Source organism: Crassostrea angulata, chromosome 6 (genome assembly GCF_025612915.1).
Source record: "Crassostrea angulata isolate pt1a10 chromosome 6, ASM2561291v2, whole genome shotgun sequence".
In the NCBI taxonomy this organism is placed as follows: Eukaryota; Metazoa; Mollusca; class Bivalvia; order Ostreida; family Ostreidae; genus Magallana; species Magallana angulata.
This window is the reverse complement of record NC_069116.1, coordinates 1,396,384-1,414,533: the sequence shown is the minus strand read 5'-3', so window position 1 is coordinate 1,414,533 and position 18,150 is coordinate 1,396,384. Positions and strand designations below refer to the sequence as shown.

General features: G+C 33.5%; 1 protein-coding gene and 1 pseudogene across 1 annotated transcript; one reads left to right on the top strand and one right to left on the bottom strand.

Annotated features, from left to right (window-relative positions):
• The first annotated feature begins 2,155 nt into the window (after positions 1-2,155).
• On the top strand, positions 2,156-17,334 carry LOC128188332 (uncharacterized). Its single transcript, XM_052859314.1, has 10 exons — positions 2,156-2,204; positions 3,595-3,900; positions 9,139-9,273; positions 11,874-11,972; positions 12,712-12,831; positions 13,594-13,796; positions 15,499-15,751; positions 15,950-16,165; positions 16,374-16,547; positions 16,658-17,334. The coding sequence occupies exons 1-10, from the start codon at positions 2,156-2,158 to the stop codon at positions 16,924-16,926; spliced, it is 1,824 nt and encodes a 607-aa protein (XP_052715274.1). The 3' UTR covers positions 16,927-17,334.
• LOC128188336 (uncharacterized) lies at positions 10,013-10,930 on the bottom strand (annotated as a pseudogene).
• Positions 17,335-18,150: the final 816 nt, after the last annotated feature.

Sequence of the window (18,150 nt, the reverse complement as noted above, 5' to 3'; positions counted from 1 at the left end):
ATTCAATGCTAGGACTTAACATGAGGAAAATAGACAAAAGAATGCCTCCAAATGCAGTACACATATGCAGTTTTAGGCTCCCTGGCTAACAACAGAATGCAAATAAATAAACCATTTCTTATTTTTATGCATTTTCAAGAGAAAAGCCTTGGGCATCGTGTTATAATGTTATCAGGGTACATTCGCCAGCTTTTTAAAGAGCTACATTACCAGCTAAAAAATTAATGAAATTCTGCACGCGTAAAATCTAGATCATTTTCTTTATTATCAAATGCATAATGCGTAGATTTCGAGATTCCTTTGTAAGCATGGTCGTTTTATTTTTGTCCCAATTTGTCTTTCATGCAACTTAAATAATGGCAGTTATTGCATCTATGGTTAAAAACAATTTAAAGATGAATTTCTTTATCTGATTAAAAAAAACTTTTGACCAGGAGCAAATATATGACTATCATGCATTTCACATATCAATAATAGTTAATCGTTAATAATTAATAATATATAAACGATGGAAACTAAACGACCTTTATTCACAATACCGTGTAATTATTAATCGAATGAAAACTCATTCACACACATCCAACACTTAAAAAATCAACCTGAAAGGCAATTTTAGGGTTTTTTAATCACAAATTCACTTTCAATTTATGCGTAGGATGATGGTTTCGACTTATTCAATAGCAATTCCTCTCTTTTCTTTTGATATCAAATTTTATAAAGTGTTTACCACTTATTTTCAATAACAAACAACAACTCAACTCAATTTTAACATTTTAACAATCACAGTTATATAGCTATTCATTATGAGTAGATCTAGAGTCATTTATAAATATTACACCTAGAAATGAAACACGTGTTTTATCATAAGTGAATTCAATATAATCATACCAAAAATTATCATACTTTTTATTTATTCCATGAAGCACAAAAAATATTAATAATAGATTTTTAAGAGCTTTTCTGTCACCAATATCTACATATATCAAACATGTCATAGATGACAGACAAAAGAGATCGATTGAACATCTTATTGAACTAAAAGACAAAGCGTAGATATTCCATAGAGAAAGCAATGAAATACAAATTAATATCATCTAATGCAGATGTGCGTTTTTAATGAAAAACAATTTATTACCTTAAACTTGAACGTGAAGAACTCATAAGATAATCTAATACATGTATTACTTTTTGTGGATATGAAACCTTGAACAAGGAGCCAAAATGGTTCATAAGGAGTTTTCGATCCATTTTTTACAAAGAAAGATAACCGATAAACATTTACTTAGCTAATAAACTGTTACTTTCGAAATAGATTTTAAGTTTGTTGATTTATCCTTTATTGTTATTCAGTGTTAGTTGTAGGTTTCTAGTTAACCCATATGGAGCCTCATTTTATCGGATATTAGATTCTCCTTTCTAAATTGGTTATTTTATTTTTTTTAATAGGACCTTTTTAGCATGAAATTTTGCCACTTTAGAGACAGCGAGACAAGATTTGAACCATGTACTTGCATTATGCCTTGTAATTTTTCATATCATTATTTAAGAGGACGGACGATGTTCCGGTTGTCTACGACTTTGGAGTGGACGAGGGCTCGACACTGACTCGTTACCAGAAATGGTAACGAAGCAAAGTACTGTGATGCAGTGATGTAGTGGCGTGAATGCGCGGAGACGTGGTGACGCAATGACGTTGAAACGAGGCGGCACACTGGAAATATGGTAAAATTGGGTGTCAAATTTATGTACATTGTGTATTTGAGCAATGAGACAATGTATATTTTTTGTATTCATGCAAATAGTTTTATTGTATATACATGTATAAAAAAAATATTCAGTTGTTAGTTTTGACTGATCAGAAATCTGTTATCGTTACAGTTGCCTTGGTAAGTTCCTAGGACAGAAGAGCTAATCAACTTTGAGCGTCAGATTCTGAATTCCTTTAGAATCATTTTATAGCTCTTTAAAGTTTAATTCATGGTTCTAATATCACCTTTTATCTTCATAAATATTTTTTTTTATACTTGAATAACTTATTGATCTTTCTCTATCAAAGCTTCAAATGTCTTCTTCTTTTTTTTATAATTTCATCTGTTTTAAAACAGAGAAAATGAATCCTTGCAATCACTTCCGTTTACTGAATATACTGTAAACTATGCGGACATTCTTAATATTTCCAGTTCTATGGATTATTCAAAATATTGGTACGTTGCAAAACTTTAACTAAGAATTTCATTTTCAGAATTATTTATCATGAATACTTTTGTGTATTTTAAAATGTTCTTTTCAATATTAAAAATTTATAATGAATATTAGCTTGGCTGAAAACTAAACCTAGCGTATATTTTATTGTTTTGGTGTGATTTCAATAGAATCTTGATGTTCGAAAATTGAAAATAAAAATCAAGCATTTTTAGAATATTGCATGAAAATATTAGTTTTTAATCCATCTCATAATATTAAAAAGAGAGTCGTTTTATATATTGAAATAGTTTTTAACCCAATATTTAATTATTAACTCTTTATAAAATTATTCTGAAAATTCGTACAAAACTCCTTTTACTTAACCTTTAAGTAAGAATTGTCTTTTTGATGTGAAATGAAATTGAAGAATTTATATGTTAATTATATTTAAGGTTTGATCCGTACAGTGTGCCTTTCATTTCTCATTTTGGACAATTATCAATTTCCTGGTTTTTTTTTTTTTTAAAGAAAACTGCTAATGACAAAATATTAGAGAAAAGTGTGGTAAAGACAAATGATCACTTCTAAGATAAGAAAATTTTTTTTGCAGAAAATCTGAAAAATTATATTTTTTCTATGAGATATCTCTATAAAAGATACTAGTAACTATCGCATTTTCAACAATTATTCGTATGTAATTTTGTAACCGATGTGTAATGCGAATGCATGAAATATTAAGGTTATTAAATGAAACATTGGAGTTAAATAGAATTGGATTTTGGGAGTTGATTTTAATCAACTCTCTTATGCAGTTACTCAGGCAAACCGAAAGTGAAACAGTGTTTGGACCTGAGCACAAATCAACACCGCTGTCAACATTTAGTTCTAATCAACAAATTCGATGGAATGAGTTCTTAAGCATTGTTCTTCAAGGAAATTCATTTATAGATACATTGTAAATAGTCAGATTTTAAATGGTACGAACAATTTAGTTATTTTTTGAAGTCGTAAATTTTCCGAAGTTCAATATAGTCTCCTTCAACCAAACGCTCGGCTGCCTCTGTAAATATTCGACAAACATAGAGTATCTCTTGCTTGTCGGAGATTAACGGATACAGCTGAGAGTCTGGTTGAACGAGAGTAAAGTTCAATTTTGCTTGGATCCATACAATTTCTCGTCACTATTTCGATTACTACTACGTAGTTTGATGAATAATTCTTTGAATATTACCTAACATAATTGATAATGGGTTTTCACGAAATTCCTGGAGGATTCATATTATAATATGTAATTCAAATACTTATTGGAATTTACTTGCCATGCAAAATAACATATCGTTGATTTTAAAATAAATAACAATCGATAAAATCAACTCCCGTCAGTGCTTCAGTACTTTGATCTTATTTTAGATGCACTATTAATTAAATCCACACCAAGCTATGTGAGTGAGTGGAAATCGATGACCGCCAACTCGAACACCTCCCGAGTGACTCTCAGACATGGCCTTCGAGAGGCCCCTGCCTATGTCAAGGTCGAGGCACAGACGAAGAATGGGATTATATTTCCCGCGTTTGGATCCGCCCAGCAGGACGACGACACTGGTGAAATGTATGGGGGCGTGGTGTTTGTCTACGACAGTACTCACATCGATATATTTGTTCCACATTATCATAACGGCGATGTGCCAAGAAGTAAATGGGCAGCGGTATATACAGGTGAAAGATTTGCAATAAAAGTTTGACTTTGAATCTATTTATACAAAATTAAGCAATAGATATCAATTGCTTTTCTTCGTCTATCATTTAGAAAATGACAAAAATGGGGGTCAAATGGCAATATGTTTGACTTTTTCTTTTTGCTGACTGTTTCTTTGGTGAACACATACTATAATGATAATATATAATAATCAAACTATAATGAAGTTAAATGAAATGTGTACTGTCTAGCGAAAAGTTTACATTTATTTTTTAAACAAAAACGAAAATCAGCGTATTTACAAGTGCTTAGATACAAATCTGTACTTAGCCAATTTACTTTTAAACGATAATCTAGCATAGCCACAACAATCAACTGATTCAGTGAGTTTTATATAAACTGGGTATTATCTAAATATTTCAAGTTAAATGTTCATTTAAATCCTTCTCCAAGCCATGAACCCGCATTAGGCCGATGCCTACCATCGGTTTTCTTAGTGCTAAGCGGATGAGAGTCATTGAATCCAGGGTAAGAGTTTAGCCACCTCTCCTCTGGAAATGGGCTTTTCAATGAGATCCTTAGGAATATCATCATATAAGGTATAATGTTGTTCATTGCTCATGGACACCTCTTTCAAGTACAGACTTTCCTAAAGCCACACCGTATTTTACGCATTAATTCGTTTTGATTTTCCATCCTTTCAAGGTTCATATAAATGTATTTGACCTAAATCATTGGGGTTTTTGCGTCAGTTGTACAGAGACTTCAATGCCGTTATATAACATATTGATTTATAGGTTTAGGTTTAGACCCCATATTATTTGCATCAAATCAAAAGAGAAACATGTTTGGTCAGTAGTAACACTTTTCTTAAAGGTACTTCCATTATGTATATGTTCAATTACAAATCACTTTGATCAAAAATAAATCTATGTTTGCCTAAATCCCAAACTTAAAGCCCCTCTCAAAGAGCATATTTTATTAAAAGCGCTTTGCCACAAAGGACTGTTAAAATATATGATCAGGTTATATCAAAAAGTGAAATTTATCTGCGCATACCTAATGTTTTACGTGGGTGATGTGGTTATTTCATGTAAGCAATGAACGTTAAAGCTATACACGCTATTAACACTGTGCCGGATAATTATGCCAGTGCCAAGGTGGCATTTTTGCACCCGCTTAAGCTGCATATATCGAAAAATTCAAATATGCCATATGATAGACCGTTGCTTAAAGAGTTAACAACCACCTTTGTTATCAGTGTATCTCACCTGTCAGGTAAGATATTTACCTTTCAAAAAGAAATTCCTATAGGAAAATAATTTTTCCCATAGGAAAATCAATATTCCTATAGGAAATTTAAAATTTCCTATCGGAATATAAGAATTTTCTATAGGAATTTCAATTGCGATAGGATTTGATAAAATCCGATAGGAAAACTTAATATCCTATAGGAAAACTACATGTCTGAATCAAATTCCTACAGGAATTACCATTCTCCTATAGGAAATATAATTCCTACAGGACTTTTTATAAAATCCTATAGGATTGTCAATATTTCCTGTAGGAGAGTCAATTCTCCTATGGGAGTTATCATTTTCCGATGGGACATTAATTTTTAAAAGGTAAATATCTCACCTGTCAGGTGAAATACACTTGAAACAAAAGTGGTTATATACTGTTTAGACAATGGTCTATCATTTGGTATACATGGATTTTTCCTAAACTGCATCTTAAGCGGGTGCAAAAATGCCACCTTGGCACTGGCATAATTATCCGGCACAGTGTTTATAATTTGCGTCAATTTTGAACGACAGTGAAAACGCATGTGTTTGTCTACTTATAAAAGTTATCCTTAATCTGTAAATTACAAGGGTGAATTCCATCTCGTTACAAAGATATAGATTTTTAATTGTTTATTTTCCTGCCAGGAAAATATACCTTTTCATGAATATTGATGAAGGAAGAGCAAACCGACCTCATTGCGCATGTCCGCGGAGAACTAGGTGGTCGTTATTGTTTGCCTAATTAAATATCCAACTTGATTTTTAATATGCTTAACAGTTGTTAATTTGAAATACATACATGTATAATGAGTAAAATACGCTTGCCATTCACGATACCCTTACTTCTGCATGAACACTTATAGGATCTATAAATAGCACATTGGGGAAAAACACAGGTCTACGTCATTTTTTTAAAGGAAGTATTCATATCTACTCACATGCTTGTATTTTTTTTCTTTTGTTTGTACTCGTATATCGGACAAATTTATGCTTTACTGAAAATATCCTTTCCTTTGTGAAACTATCACAATTATGAAGATGTTGACCCTTCACCAGTTTTGGTATGATAGGCTAAATTTAGCTGTCGATATCACGTGATAGATTGATATTCACGAGGAGGCATTACTTTCCTGGCAGGAAAATAAATATTTTTTATTGTTTAATATTTGATATATTTGTTATGTGATCGAATTGAGCATTATAATTAACAGAATAAAGGTAACTTTTATTAGTAATCAAACACATACATTTTCCCCTTTATTCAAAATTGACGCAAATTATAGCGTGTATAGCTTTAATGGAACAAAAAATCTGTCAAGTTATGCACACGACTTTAAAGTGTTGAACTACCCTTAACTGCCAAAACAAAATCAAACATGCAAGATAATGTTTTAATAGAACGGCATTATTAGATACTAAATAGACAAACTAATTTAATATTATTGAATTAACTAAAACTTTAGGCTTATTGAGTCATTTTTATACTGATATCGTAAATATAATAAATCGTGGGAGGGTCAGATATTTAACATCCCAACTAAGATTAACTGTTGTACACACGCTCTTAAAACAAGGTCCGCAACAATTTGGAATTCCAATTTTAGAATGAACTAGGCTTTATTTAGCCGCTCAGCAACTCCCATTGAAAACTCAAAGTATTAAGAATGTTACAAAGAACAAGATAACATTGTGATGATTAGATTTATCCGAGTGTGCTGTGTTTCTCTCACAATAATTATGATAACACAGGTTGTTTTTAATTATAAGAGATTGATAATTTTCCATGCACTTATACACCGTCTAAGTGTCTGGATTAATTTATTTTATAAGATTAAGCTCCACTTTTATTGATCTTTAATAATTTCCTAATATTATAACGATTATACAAGAGGCTTTACCGCGGGTATTCTGATGAATGGGTAAACTGCCACCGCAAACGTCCTGATACTGGATTCTTATTAATACTGGGAACCAGATGTCTCAGACTTGTTTTAATTTACTACGAAATTTCCGATAAACATGTACTGGTTTCCAATTGAATTCCCCAAATCCCAATGCTGCTGTCGACACTATTTCTAATTTCTACCTTAGACTTAACTCTCCTGGCTTTTACCTTTCTAATACTTTTATTTTTCACGTATTCTCATTTACTCGGCTTTTACGACGTGTCGCCTTTGAACTTCTCAGCCAGTCTGCCTCAGCAGCTGGCTGCACTAAATTATTTACCCTTGGGGCAGTTCATTTGTCAGGTTAATTCATTTTTATGGGTGAGTTCAATTTGTTTCACAACGCCTCAGATTTTACAATTTTACAATAACAAATTGCCCTTTTCTTACTAATGTCCTAACTTTTATCTTTTTAATTGATTTACTTTCCATACCTATTACATCACAAGTGTGAGTGACTAGCTGTTACTAATATACACCGACAATGTATACCCAAGTGTTTTGGAAATTTCCGAAGTAAACAAAGAATCGATCATGCTTTGTCTTCCTTGAAATTTTTCCATCATCTTGTAATCCTTCTGAAATTTTATAATGCCCCGGATAATCTTTACATGGATCTCCCTGGCCAGGACTTCGTCAGTTTGTGTTTTTCATCAATTTTCTGTAAATTCTTCTCAAGGGCGCTTCTTTGACCATAGAAAAACTGTCACTTGGCCCCGCTACTTTGTCTGAGGTTTGCAAATCTCTGGTAAAACTAGTGGGTTTTTCTCCCGGTGAGATCTTTCAGCTTCTTGATCCACTTCCTCAAATGAAAAATCGCCAGGATGGATCTTCCTGCCAATTCTCTTAAACATTAACTTTTCCTGATGAAGACTTTCCAAATGAAAAGTTCCACTCTGTGGTACCTCATCTGAACCTTTTATTTTTCGACTATTCATATGCCGCACTAAGTCAGTCTCCTTGTTGAAATCTTGATCACAGATATAACATATGAACTTCAACTTGTATGGTTTTACAGAGGTCAATGAGATAACAATTTGAACTTTTATATAGTTCTAGATTGTGCTCTAATCCTTGAACATACATTCTTTTTCAAAAACCATCTATGAGGTATTTATAGCTCTCTAAGAAATCCAAACCAAGGCTCCTATCAACTATCGCAATTGCTACCACAGCCTTACAGCATAATTTCTGAGTATCAACAAGTTCAAGTTCAGCTTTCACGATTCTCTGTGTAAAGTTCATCTTAACAGGTTTAATTATTTCAGCATGCAATCTATCTGATGGAATAGTAATTGTAGCACAAGTGTCTAACAATAAGTTGCATTTACCATTGCATTTATAAACAACCCAGATTCCTTGATTTCTTGGGCACTCTTCATGAAATTGTACAAGAGACAATAAAATCATTTTGCTGTTGCAATTCCTTATTACCGTACAGATGGTTTGAATGCTTTGTCTGATCTTTTGCTTAATTTCAGCCTGTTTGTTTTCACGAATCAGCCCTCCATCGTATGGTCTTTTCTGCCACAGTCGTGACATTTGAAAGGAAGTTTCATTCTCTTTTTAGTTGAAACTACATTGTTGTGTGAAGAACGGTTTCAATAGTTGTTTAGTTAATTTCCAGTAAACGGTGCATCGTATATGATAACGCAATAAGTCTGGCTAATAGACTAACTTGAGGTATTCAATTTGTTTGCACTCCAAGTTGTATTATAGGACAGACGATATCCAATAATAAGCATTCAGACAGAGATTTGTTATAAAAAGTGAAAACAAACTTCAGAATTTCGGTAAATTTGGGTAGTTTATTAGATGACTTTTTTGTAGTTGACATTTTTTTTCAAGTTTTTCATCTGTGTGATTTATCTTTATGATCTTTTCTACGTGCATTATGCTTTTTAATTCCTTTCACGTGAACAACAAATACACATGTACAGTACTATGTTTCTCTTTAAAGACACAAAAATATTGATATGTGAAAATATATTAATTCACGTAAGAAGTTTTATATTTGCATGTAAAGGAAACGACCATAAATGGATTGGTCCCCGAAACATTTCCCGGTTGTTTGAGACAATCACAATACAGGCAAAGGCTTGGAGATCACGTGACCTTCCCCCGATCACCTGGAAGAGTCAAGCAATTAATGTTTCTACAAGTAAGTTTATTTATAGACCGTAAATTGCATGTCCTTTCTGTTAAAGAAAAACTGTTAGAGGACCTTTGCTTTAGTGGGCGGTATCTGGTAAATAGTATAGAACATACAGTATAAGAGTTTTCATTGTGAAATAATTATGTACACAGATGGAATTATAATTGTGGAAGCATAAAGAAATGCCAAAAACAGTTAATAGCCATGTTTGATCTCTTGTATGTTTGATTCTTGAAAAATCATTTTCACTGTTCATTTAGAGAATATTTGCTATATCTAACTTACATTATGTTGAACCTACACAAATTTGTCTGAGTTTGTTTGTTATTTAAAGTTTAATCAACTTCCATGGAATTTGATATCACTTTCTGCAATTTCATGTTTTATAAATAAATCTAATACGTAAAGTGCTGATCTCAGTATAATCAACATTGAACCTTCCACCTTGCTCTGTGTATTTGGAGATAAAAAAAAAAAAGAGCGATTTGAAAGGTTTATACAAGCAACATGTTATTTTTTTTTTAAATATTATTTATGGAATTTCAATTTTTTGTGACAATTTCTGTTTCCAAACACAAAAAGGAATAAACTCTTTTGAGTTGTTTGATACCGTTCAGAAAATAACTATTATACAAATATGGACTCAATGTAGGTCAATATGCATTTATAATGACCCAGGATGACGATATTGACCGAAGATACATGGAGGATATCGACCGAGGGCACTACATTATTGAAGTGTATGTTATCCTTTGGTACTGCACGCGGCTGCTGAAATAAAAAAGGGCACTGTGGGTTCAACCTTCGGATTAGTTTCACAAAGCTCCTCAAGGGACAGCAGTCACTATCTTAAAAAAAAAAATAATAATTACCAGTTTTTTTTTCAATTTTTTTTTTACAATTTTAATATAACTTTTGTTAACCTATATATAGTATTAGAACATACCTCTTATTTCATACATTCTGCCCTCTGCTTTGCAGCTGTCATCTTGATGATTCTTTGTTTGTTCATCTCGAATTTTCTCCACATACATACATCCCTCTCCGTCAGTACCATACTCTGTCCCGAGTTTTTGCTTCCACCACTTTTTGCTTGATATTTCAATAATAATAAAATCCTTTGTGCTCAAACTACGTTCATCCACTAATATAAAAAATGTCCAGATTATCTGTTTTAAAACGCCCCCTCTACCGCTTCAGGTTATAATACACATCCCGATATTGAAAGTCTACGGAGATTTTGCATTGCAACAGCCATTAATAAGCCTGGATGATAACGTTAAAAAAATTGCGCGATGTGTATTCCGAATGGAGAAAAGATGTTAACATTCCCCATTATAAATCTCCGTAAGGAATCTGTTTTCGTTCCTGTGAATTTTTCTGAGTGGAAAGGGATAATTGTTTTCACGGCCCCTTTTGCCAAAGTGCATCATGATGTCCTCAAAGACCTAGGCCTATCATAAAAAAGTATCTATAATATAAATGCTAGTGATCTATAATATGACCATTTGCTGTTATCAGTTTTAAAACTTACCTTGTGTTGCAACACCTGGGCCGAGTCAGAGCTTGAAAGGTAGTCATACATTTTTATCAAGTCAGCATCAGATATTTAAGGGGGATGGTCACTGTTAGCCTGCCCCTGCCTCTTCAACTCCATTGTCATCCCTATATTTGTTGTTAAAAAAATGAATACATTTTTAAATCCTCTAAATATATCTCATAATCAAATATTGAAACAAGTAGGCCTTCGAATTCTGCACTGGTTTGCTTAGAAAGTAAATATTCCCGAAAAATCCTTGTTAATTAATTTTTTGGTATTCTCGGCCTCAGAGTTGTTTAATATTTCTTTCAAATTTTCCTCACTACAACTCGCAAACCTGCGAACTTTCGTATTCGACGCCATATTTGACTGAAGCGAAAGTGAAAACGAGACAGCTCGTGAGAGTCAATATTCGCTTTCAGCGGTCATTATAAAAAAAATAATGACTTCGTATTGACCAATCAGATTACCGGATTTCACAAAAGTATATAATATTGGAATATAGTTTCATTATTTTTTATTCGGTTATGATATTGTTCATCAACATTACCTAAATTAAAAATGTTAAAAATTCCGAATCTTATGTACTTTATATCAGAAAATTTTATTTTAAACAATTGATAAGAATATGACAGCTTACGGAAAATAATTGGTAAGCATACAATAAAGGGGGGGGGGGGGGTGCAAATCAACAGAGAGATGCCTTAAATAATAAACATAAATCCATGATATACGTTTCCAACAACTTTACTTCAGCAGTGTTTATTTCGTATTGTTATATATTCTATAAAAACTGCAATAGTCACTTGATAAGTGACTCGGTGTCCTGTCTCCTCATAAGAAAACTGCAGTTTACCTTGATATAGATACAGGCGGTTACTTTACATTCTTATGTTTTGTCCTGCATGACACGCAACAGACATGATAATAGCTGAGAAACGGTTTATAAAAAACGTAAACTGTCCATAGTTATGTTATACGAGTATAACATAGGTAGAACAAATTGGAAATTATTTATTGCCTTTTTCATAAGGATTATTTTACGCTTTGGCTGGTTTTCTTGCAGATGGATGTTTAAATGAATCACTGAAACATTCGTTAAATAGATATCCTGACTTTATTGTGGTACAAGTACGAACCAGAGAGGGGATATTCCAGGGACAAGGTTAGACTTCAGTTATTAATATATGTATGTATATGTGCATGTATTCAATCCTTTTTACCATAAACAAAATTAATACATTTGAAAGGTAGGGAAAATAAAGAAATCAAAATGTATATTTTCAATGTTCTTTGACATGATTTGTATAATAGAAATCTGAAATAAAGTCGGATCTATGTTAATATTAAAGGTCTGCGTTTGCACTAGAAAAAGGTCACCATGTATTCATTTGGTATTTTTTATTTGTATGGCCATTAGGAAAAATGTGATTAAAGAAATGTAACTGTATTATCTTCTTTGACCAGATAAACGAATCTAATTGACTTGAATCTTAACATTTAACATACATACTGAGCATTATCGGGTTGGGGGGGGGGGGGGGCTGGTTTCTCTAAAACTGTCATCATATTTTCTCAGAATGTATTTTTTAACTATAGGGTGCTGATACAAGCAGAAAAAATATATTAATAATATATTTGTACTTTCATTGTACTATATTGCGATGTCAACAATAAAATGCAAATGAATTCTAGCATAATTTATGAATTACCGTTAAGAATTATGAAGTATGTAATGGAATACTGTCGTGATCATTTATCAATGTTGAGTACCGAAAGCACAAAGAAAACTAAACCAAAATCATATTACTCTAATTTTACTTCCTCTGATTTTTATTATTTTTTTTTTACTTAAAGTACAAAAGGGTATTGATAACGTCTTTTTTTGTTTTATATAAATACAGGTTTATCATCCCTAGTCTTTTCGACAAGGAGATATCTTCACTTTGGTGGATTACTCTATGGAACAAATGAGTCCCATGTACAGCTGTGGTCGGCTTGTAACGTCAATGGAATGTTGCAACGTACCTAAGATTATCCTTTACTTTGTTGTCTTAGTAATAAATATCTTTTCACTTCGGTATGAGAATAAAAAAAAATCACAAGATTAAAGGGTTTAAGAAATATTCATTGTTGGTTTTAAACCCAGTTTGAACATATGTTTCTGTACATCTTTACCATACGAGTGCCATTATGATAGTTCCATGCTTTATAAGTAGTGATTTTGCTTCAAATTGCTTGTGCAAACACCTTTTTCCGTATTATTTCATTATTTATTTATTAGATTTTTGGAGCATAATTGCTACAATCTTATCACTGGAATCTCAAACTGGAAATGTATGCAAAATACTGCACGATTTCCACAAAACAAACAAAAACATTAGTTTGATAGAACTATTGAGTATTATCTATACTGCTTAAACGTACAGGCATTTTTTATTGTAATGAAACGTTGTCGTATTATTAGCAGGACACATAACTCGCAATTCTGACATAACTTTGAAATTCACATTTACGTAAACATTCGGTACGTGTCATGTTTTGTTAACAGTACTGTTGTTAAACGTACTGGTTGTTTTTGTTTAAACATACTTGCTAGTTCGTTATAGAGAGTGTTCAGATGAATAGTCTATGATACGACACTTTATATCATAAACGATGCTTAAAGTTATACTTCTTTGATTTTAAGTGTGCGTTGAGAGCATTAAAAAGCTGTTACTTTATGATTACAACCATACAAATTTCTTGTAAGAACTGACATGCATGTTTATTTTTATTCTTTTAAGATTACGGTTTGTTATGTATTGATGATGGATGGGGGGACCGACAGTTATCTCTTCGCACTCGCCACGGGCAAGTTACGGTCACTGCATGGACCTTTTATAGAAATGGGTCTGGCCTAAGGAAGACTCTGGCAGACATTGACGCAGAGGACCACTTGGTTCTTGTTGCTGATAACTTAACAGCATACACTTTTGTTAACGTTCAGGTATGGCTTTTAAGGAAATTAATTATCCTCAAAAGGGAATCTCGTTCAAAACAAAAAGGATATTAATTCGTGAAGAGGTGCTGCTGTGATGAACAGAAACAAAATTTAAAAAAAAAAATAAAAAAATTTAACAGAAGCTTGGATCAGCCAATGGAACAGTGTGTTATGTTATTATTGTAAGATCAAAATTAAGCAAATCCTGACAAATCAAAAGCGTGAAGTCACTTTGATCCTTCCGCCCTTTCTTAATCTCTTAAAGTGTACTTTATATGGTTTACCAGGTCACTATTACCAAGACTTTTTAAAAATTGACTTTAAACGCATATGTAATATTTTAATTACAGGCACGTAGCATCAGGGGGGGGGGGGGGGGGCCAGTTGGATGAGTCTGCCCCCCCCCCCCCCCCCACTTTCAAAAACGATGCTACGTGCCTGAATTATCAGCAGCGTCACTCGCCGCATTCAGAAACACTGCCTAGTATCTATGATGGAAATTGAGAATAACAATTTTTTAAAAGAAATCCAATGTGAGGTATATGAACGGAATAAAAAGATAGCAGTCGTTGCGAAAATAATTATATCATATCCATTCGCGGGTTATCTATTTACATAGCGACATTCGTTATAGTACTTTTGGCATTTACATGGAAGGCCCTTTCACAATTGGCTCACGAGCATAAGTACGAGCGTTTTACACCGTTTTGTGTACTCGGAAGAGCGATGCACGATTTTTAAAGAACGTAAAATAAATCTCAGCTGTTTATGCGTGTGATGTGCGACCATGAGACTGTTGCTCAACGTGTCTTACATGTATGTAATCTTACAACGGTTTACTATCATTGAAAGATATATCGGTTTCAGTGTCCATGCTTTGCCGTTAGTATGCACTAGTTCTAAACAGAATTATTTTCGCCCCGTGATATTTTCGCTTCGGTTTTGTCTCGTTTTGAATTCGCTCCAACAATGTTGCGGTAAAAGAGAGAAAGTTTAAGACGTTGGAATTTGACAAGTCTTAATTCGCTTACTGACAAAAAGAACGAAAACAGCGAAAATTAAACGAAGGCGAATAGTTCCCTTATACAGTGTACACTGTATCATAAAGCATATCTGCTTCAGGCCACAATCAATCTTGATTTTAACTGTTGCTCTTGTCATCTTCTTGAGCGGTATGTTGTCTTGCATTCAATTGTTTCTACTGAAGAGTGTCGGATACGGGCGGTATATATATATCCCTTCCGACTCATATGAGCATTCGTAAGATGAAACGCATGACCGGACGAGCGCCGCTCGTCCTATCCCGCATTTGCGCACATTTAATCGTCCGATCATCTGGTTTTATTTTATCGCATCATATTTCATTTTACAACAGTCGCATATAGACGCAAAATATATCGCCAGATTTAATGCATTTACATCGCACAACGGTCGCTGAATCGCGTGGGTTTCGTACGAATACTATTTCGAATGCGATTATTTTGGCAACAGTTCACGAATATTTTTTCGCCTCTGCAAGTGAGCCAATTTTGAAATTCGTTTAAGTAACACACATTAATTCAAAATGTTAAACTATTCTCTGACTAAATGTCATGTTAGACTAGTGTTCGAAGTAATGTTATGTTTAATTAACATGTCTTTAAACAGGCAAAATATGTAAAATTGAAATGTTATTTACTAACCATTGTTTTTCTTCGTTGAAAACAAGATTCACGTGCAAAATGGCACAAGCAGAGGTTTCCGGTTTGATGGGGTCGGGTCTGTGATGAATGAAGCTGAACCATACGGGGGACTCGTGTACGGTTACAACGACTCTGTGGTTGCTATCTGGGTACCCACCTCTTTAAAACGAAACAGCGGAAATGCGGCTGTTTTTATGTTGGGAAGAATTTGGGGGTCAGGCTTCAATGAAGAGAAGACAAACAACGTGGAAATAATCTTCAATGTTATGGATATATTGAGTAAATACAAAGTGAATCATAATTTTATACATTATAAATCGCAAATTATCTCAGAGCACAAAACAATAAATTATTTGTTTTGTTTTTTTGATTTTGTATATGATATATTGAGCAATATACAATTGTGATACATGTATGACGGAATTGCCTTCTATCGATTTTATTACAGACTGCATGTCGATTTTTTTCTCTCGTTAGTGCCTGTCTGTTTGCTAGAAGTGAATACTACAACAACAAGCTTAGTTGCTTCATTCAGATACGACAAAATAAATGATTCAGTTTTAAAGTTTGCCGTTGGTGATGAAATCACCATGCACTGTAACTATGGTTACAAAGCAGTGCATCCAAATTTTACCATGGTATGCAAGGATGAAAACAATGGTAGTTGGAGCCATGATCCCATAGAGTGTCATGGTATGTACTTGAACGCTAGACATGGTACATTTCATATTTCATCACAAGTAACTGCATTAATCAGCGCGTCAAGTAGTGGTTGGGATTTTTTTTTCGAATAATTTTGATATTTTTTTTTAACTCTTTAAGCAGATTAACTACTGGTAACGTAATCGCAAATATGGATGTTCTTTTTTTACATTAATTTGGTTTTTTTTGTGACCATCAGTTGAGTGTCCAAATCCAGAGGTGAATAACACCAATCTAATCACCATGGATAATTCGCCCCATGGGTACGTAGTGAGCCTCACCTGCATGGGCCGTCACAGACACATCAGTGGGGATTTAGAACGCACGTGCAATAGGAATGGAACGTGGACAGGTACACCACCTGTTTGTAAAGGTAATTTAATGCATTTAACTCAATCATTTTTACATGATGGTACTTAGTATCATGCAATTGGTTGAAATTTTACGAGCATAAGGTATCACCTCCTATTCGTTGATTTTTAGAATGCAAGTGCCCTTGTTCGGCCATAGGATCAATACCAATCAAGTCAAACGAAACAAAGAAACTTGAACAACGAATCAGAGAGCTACGATCTTTGTTGACCGTACAGAAAAACATGACTGCTAAAGCCAGACGACGAAAAGTATGTGCCTCCGACCCGCGACCATCTGCCCAAGGAGTAGGTGTAGTGATGGGGGTTGGGGTTTTGGTGGTTATTATTTCATCTATTGTTATCCTGGATCTGCCTTCTTTGATTTCTTCTTTCAAATAGTAAAATAAACTTTCTGCGTCAATTTGTTACACCGTTTTATTGAAGATCCACAAGGAGCCATTACGGTAGAATATAGTTTTTCTTAATTCTTCAGTTGTACGGTCACAACAATTGCCTATTTTGCCGATTTAACAAGTGCTTGGACTTTAGGCAGAGCATGTGTGTGTCAAACTCCAATTTGACAAGGTGGTGTCTATTCATGGTTACTAGAAGTAACTTTCAATCATTGGCTATAATAGATATGAATACATCAAATGCAATTTACGACACTTGTTTGACTTCATCTAGGGCTGTAAATTTATCTTGAAACAGCATCAATTTCACACAACAGAGCAGACCAGAATAAAAAAAGATATATTTGAAAGCCTGTTTTGATAAATGAACTAGATTGTTACATCCAACCAAAAATTACAAGCGCTTGTTACCGGGGTTGTTTTAGTTTTGTCATTACACATGTATTGCTCTTATTGTTTTTTAGATTGTTGTGAATATAATGATCTATTATTTTTTAATCGTATTGTTGGATTTCGCTGGCATCCTCTACATGTATGCTGAATTGTGTTATATAATTCTAATATTAAGGTTCATCCCTCCTTTAATGGCGTCTTTGTATTTTTATCTTCAGTGTATCTTATGTTAACGATATAAAAATACTTATAATTGCTCTCTGAAAGTAATCAAGTTAACACTTCGGGGGCTCCGCCTCATCGACTCAAAAGAGTAACCGTTGGGGTTACACGGAACAGCTGATTAAATGACCTAGCTCGTCTATTTCTAAAAGAAACGATCATTGTAAATATTGAGCTGTTAGTATATTAAAACTAAAGTTCTTGTTATCGTGAATGTTGAGAAAAAGTTTAAATTTTTACTATTATTACCATATTGGCCCCACCAAAAGGTCCGAATCCCTGATCCAGAGGCAATGAATTTCACAATTTTGGTACAGGGCTTTATAGATTTCCAAAACCATGCATTCATTCATATTTTCTGATATTTATGGGAGTAGAGAAGATTTTCTAAGCTTTTACACATTTTTCATATGTGGTAATATTGGCCCCACCCTAGGGCCTGAACTCCAAACACAGGGAGCCAGGAATTCTACAATTTTGGTAGAGAGCTTTATGGACATTAAAACCAAACATTTATTTTTTTCTCAAATATATAAGGGAATAAAGATTTTTTATATTAGTAAGCTTTAGTACATTTGACAATGTGACCATATTG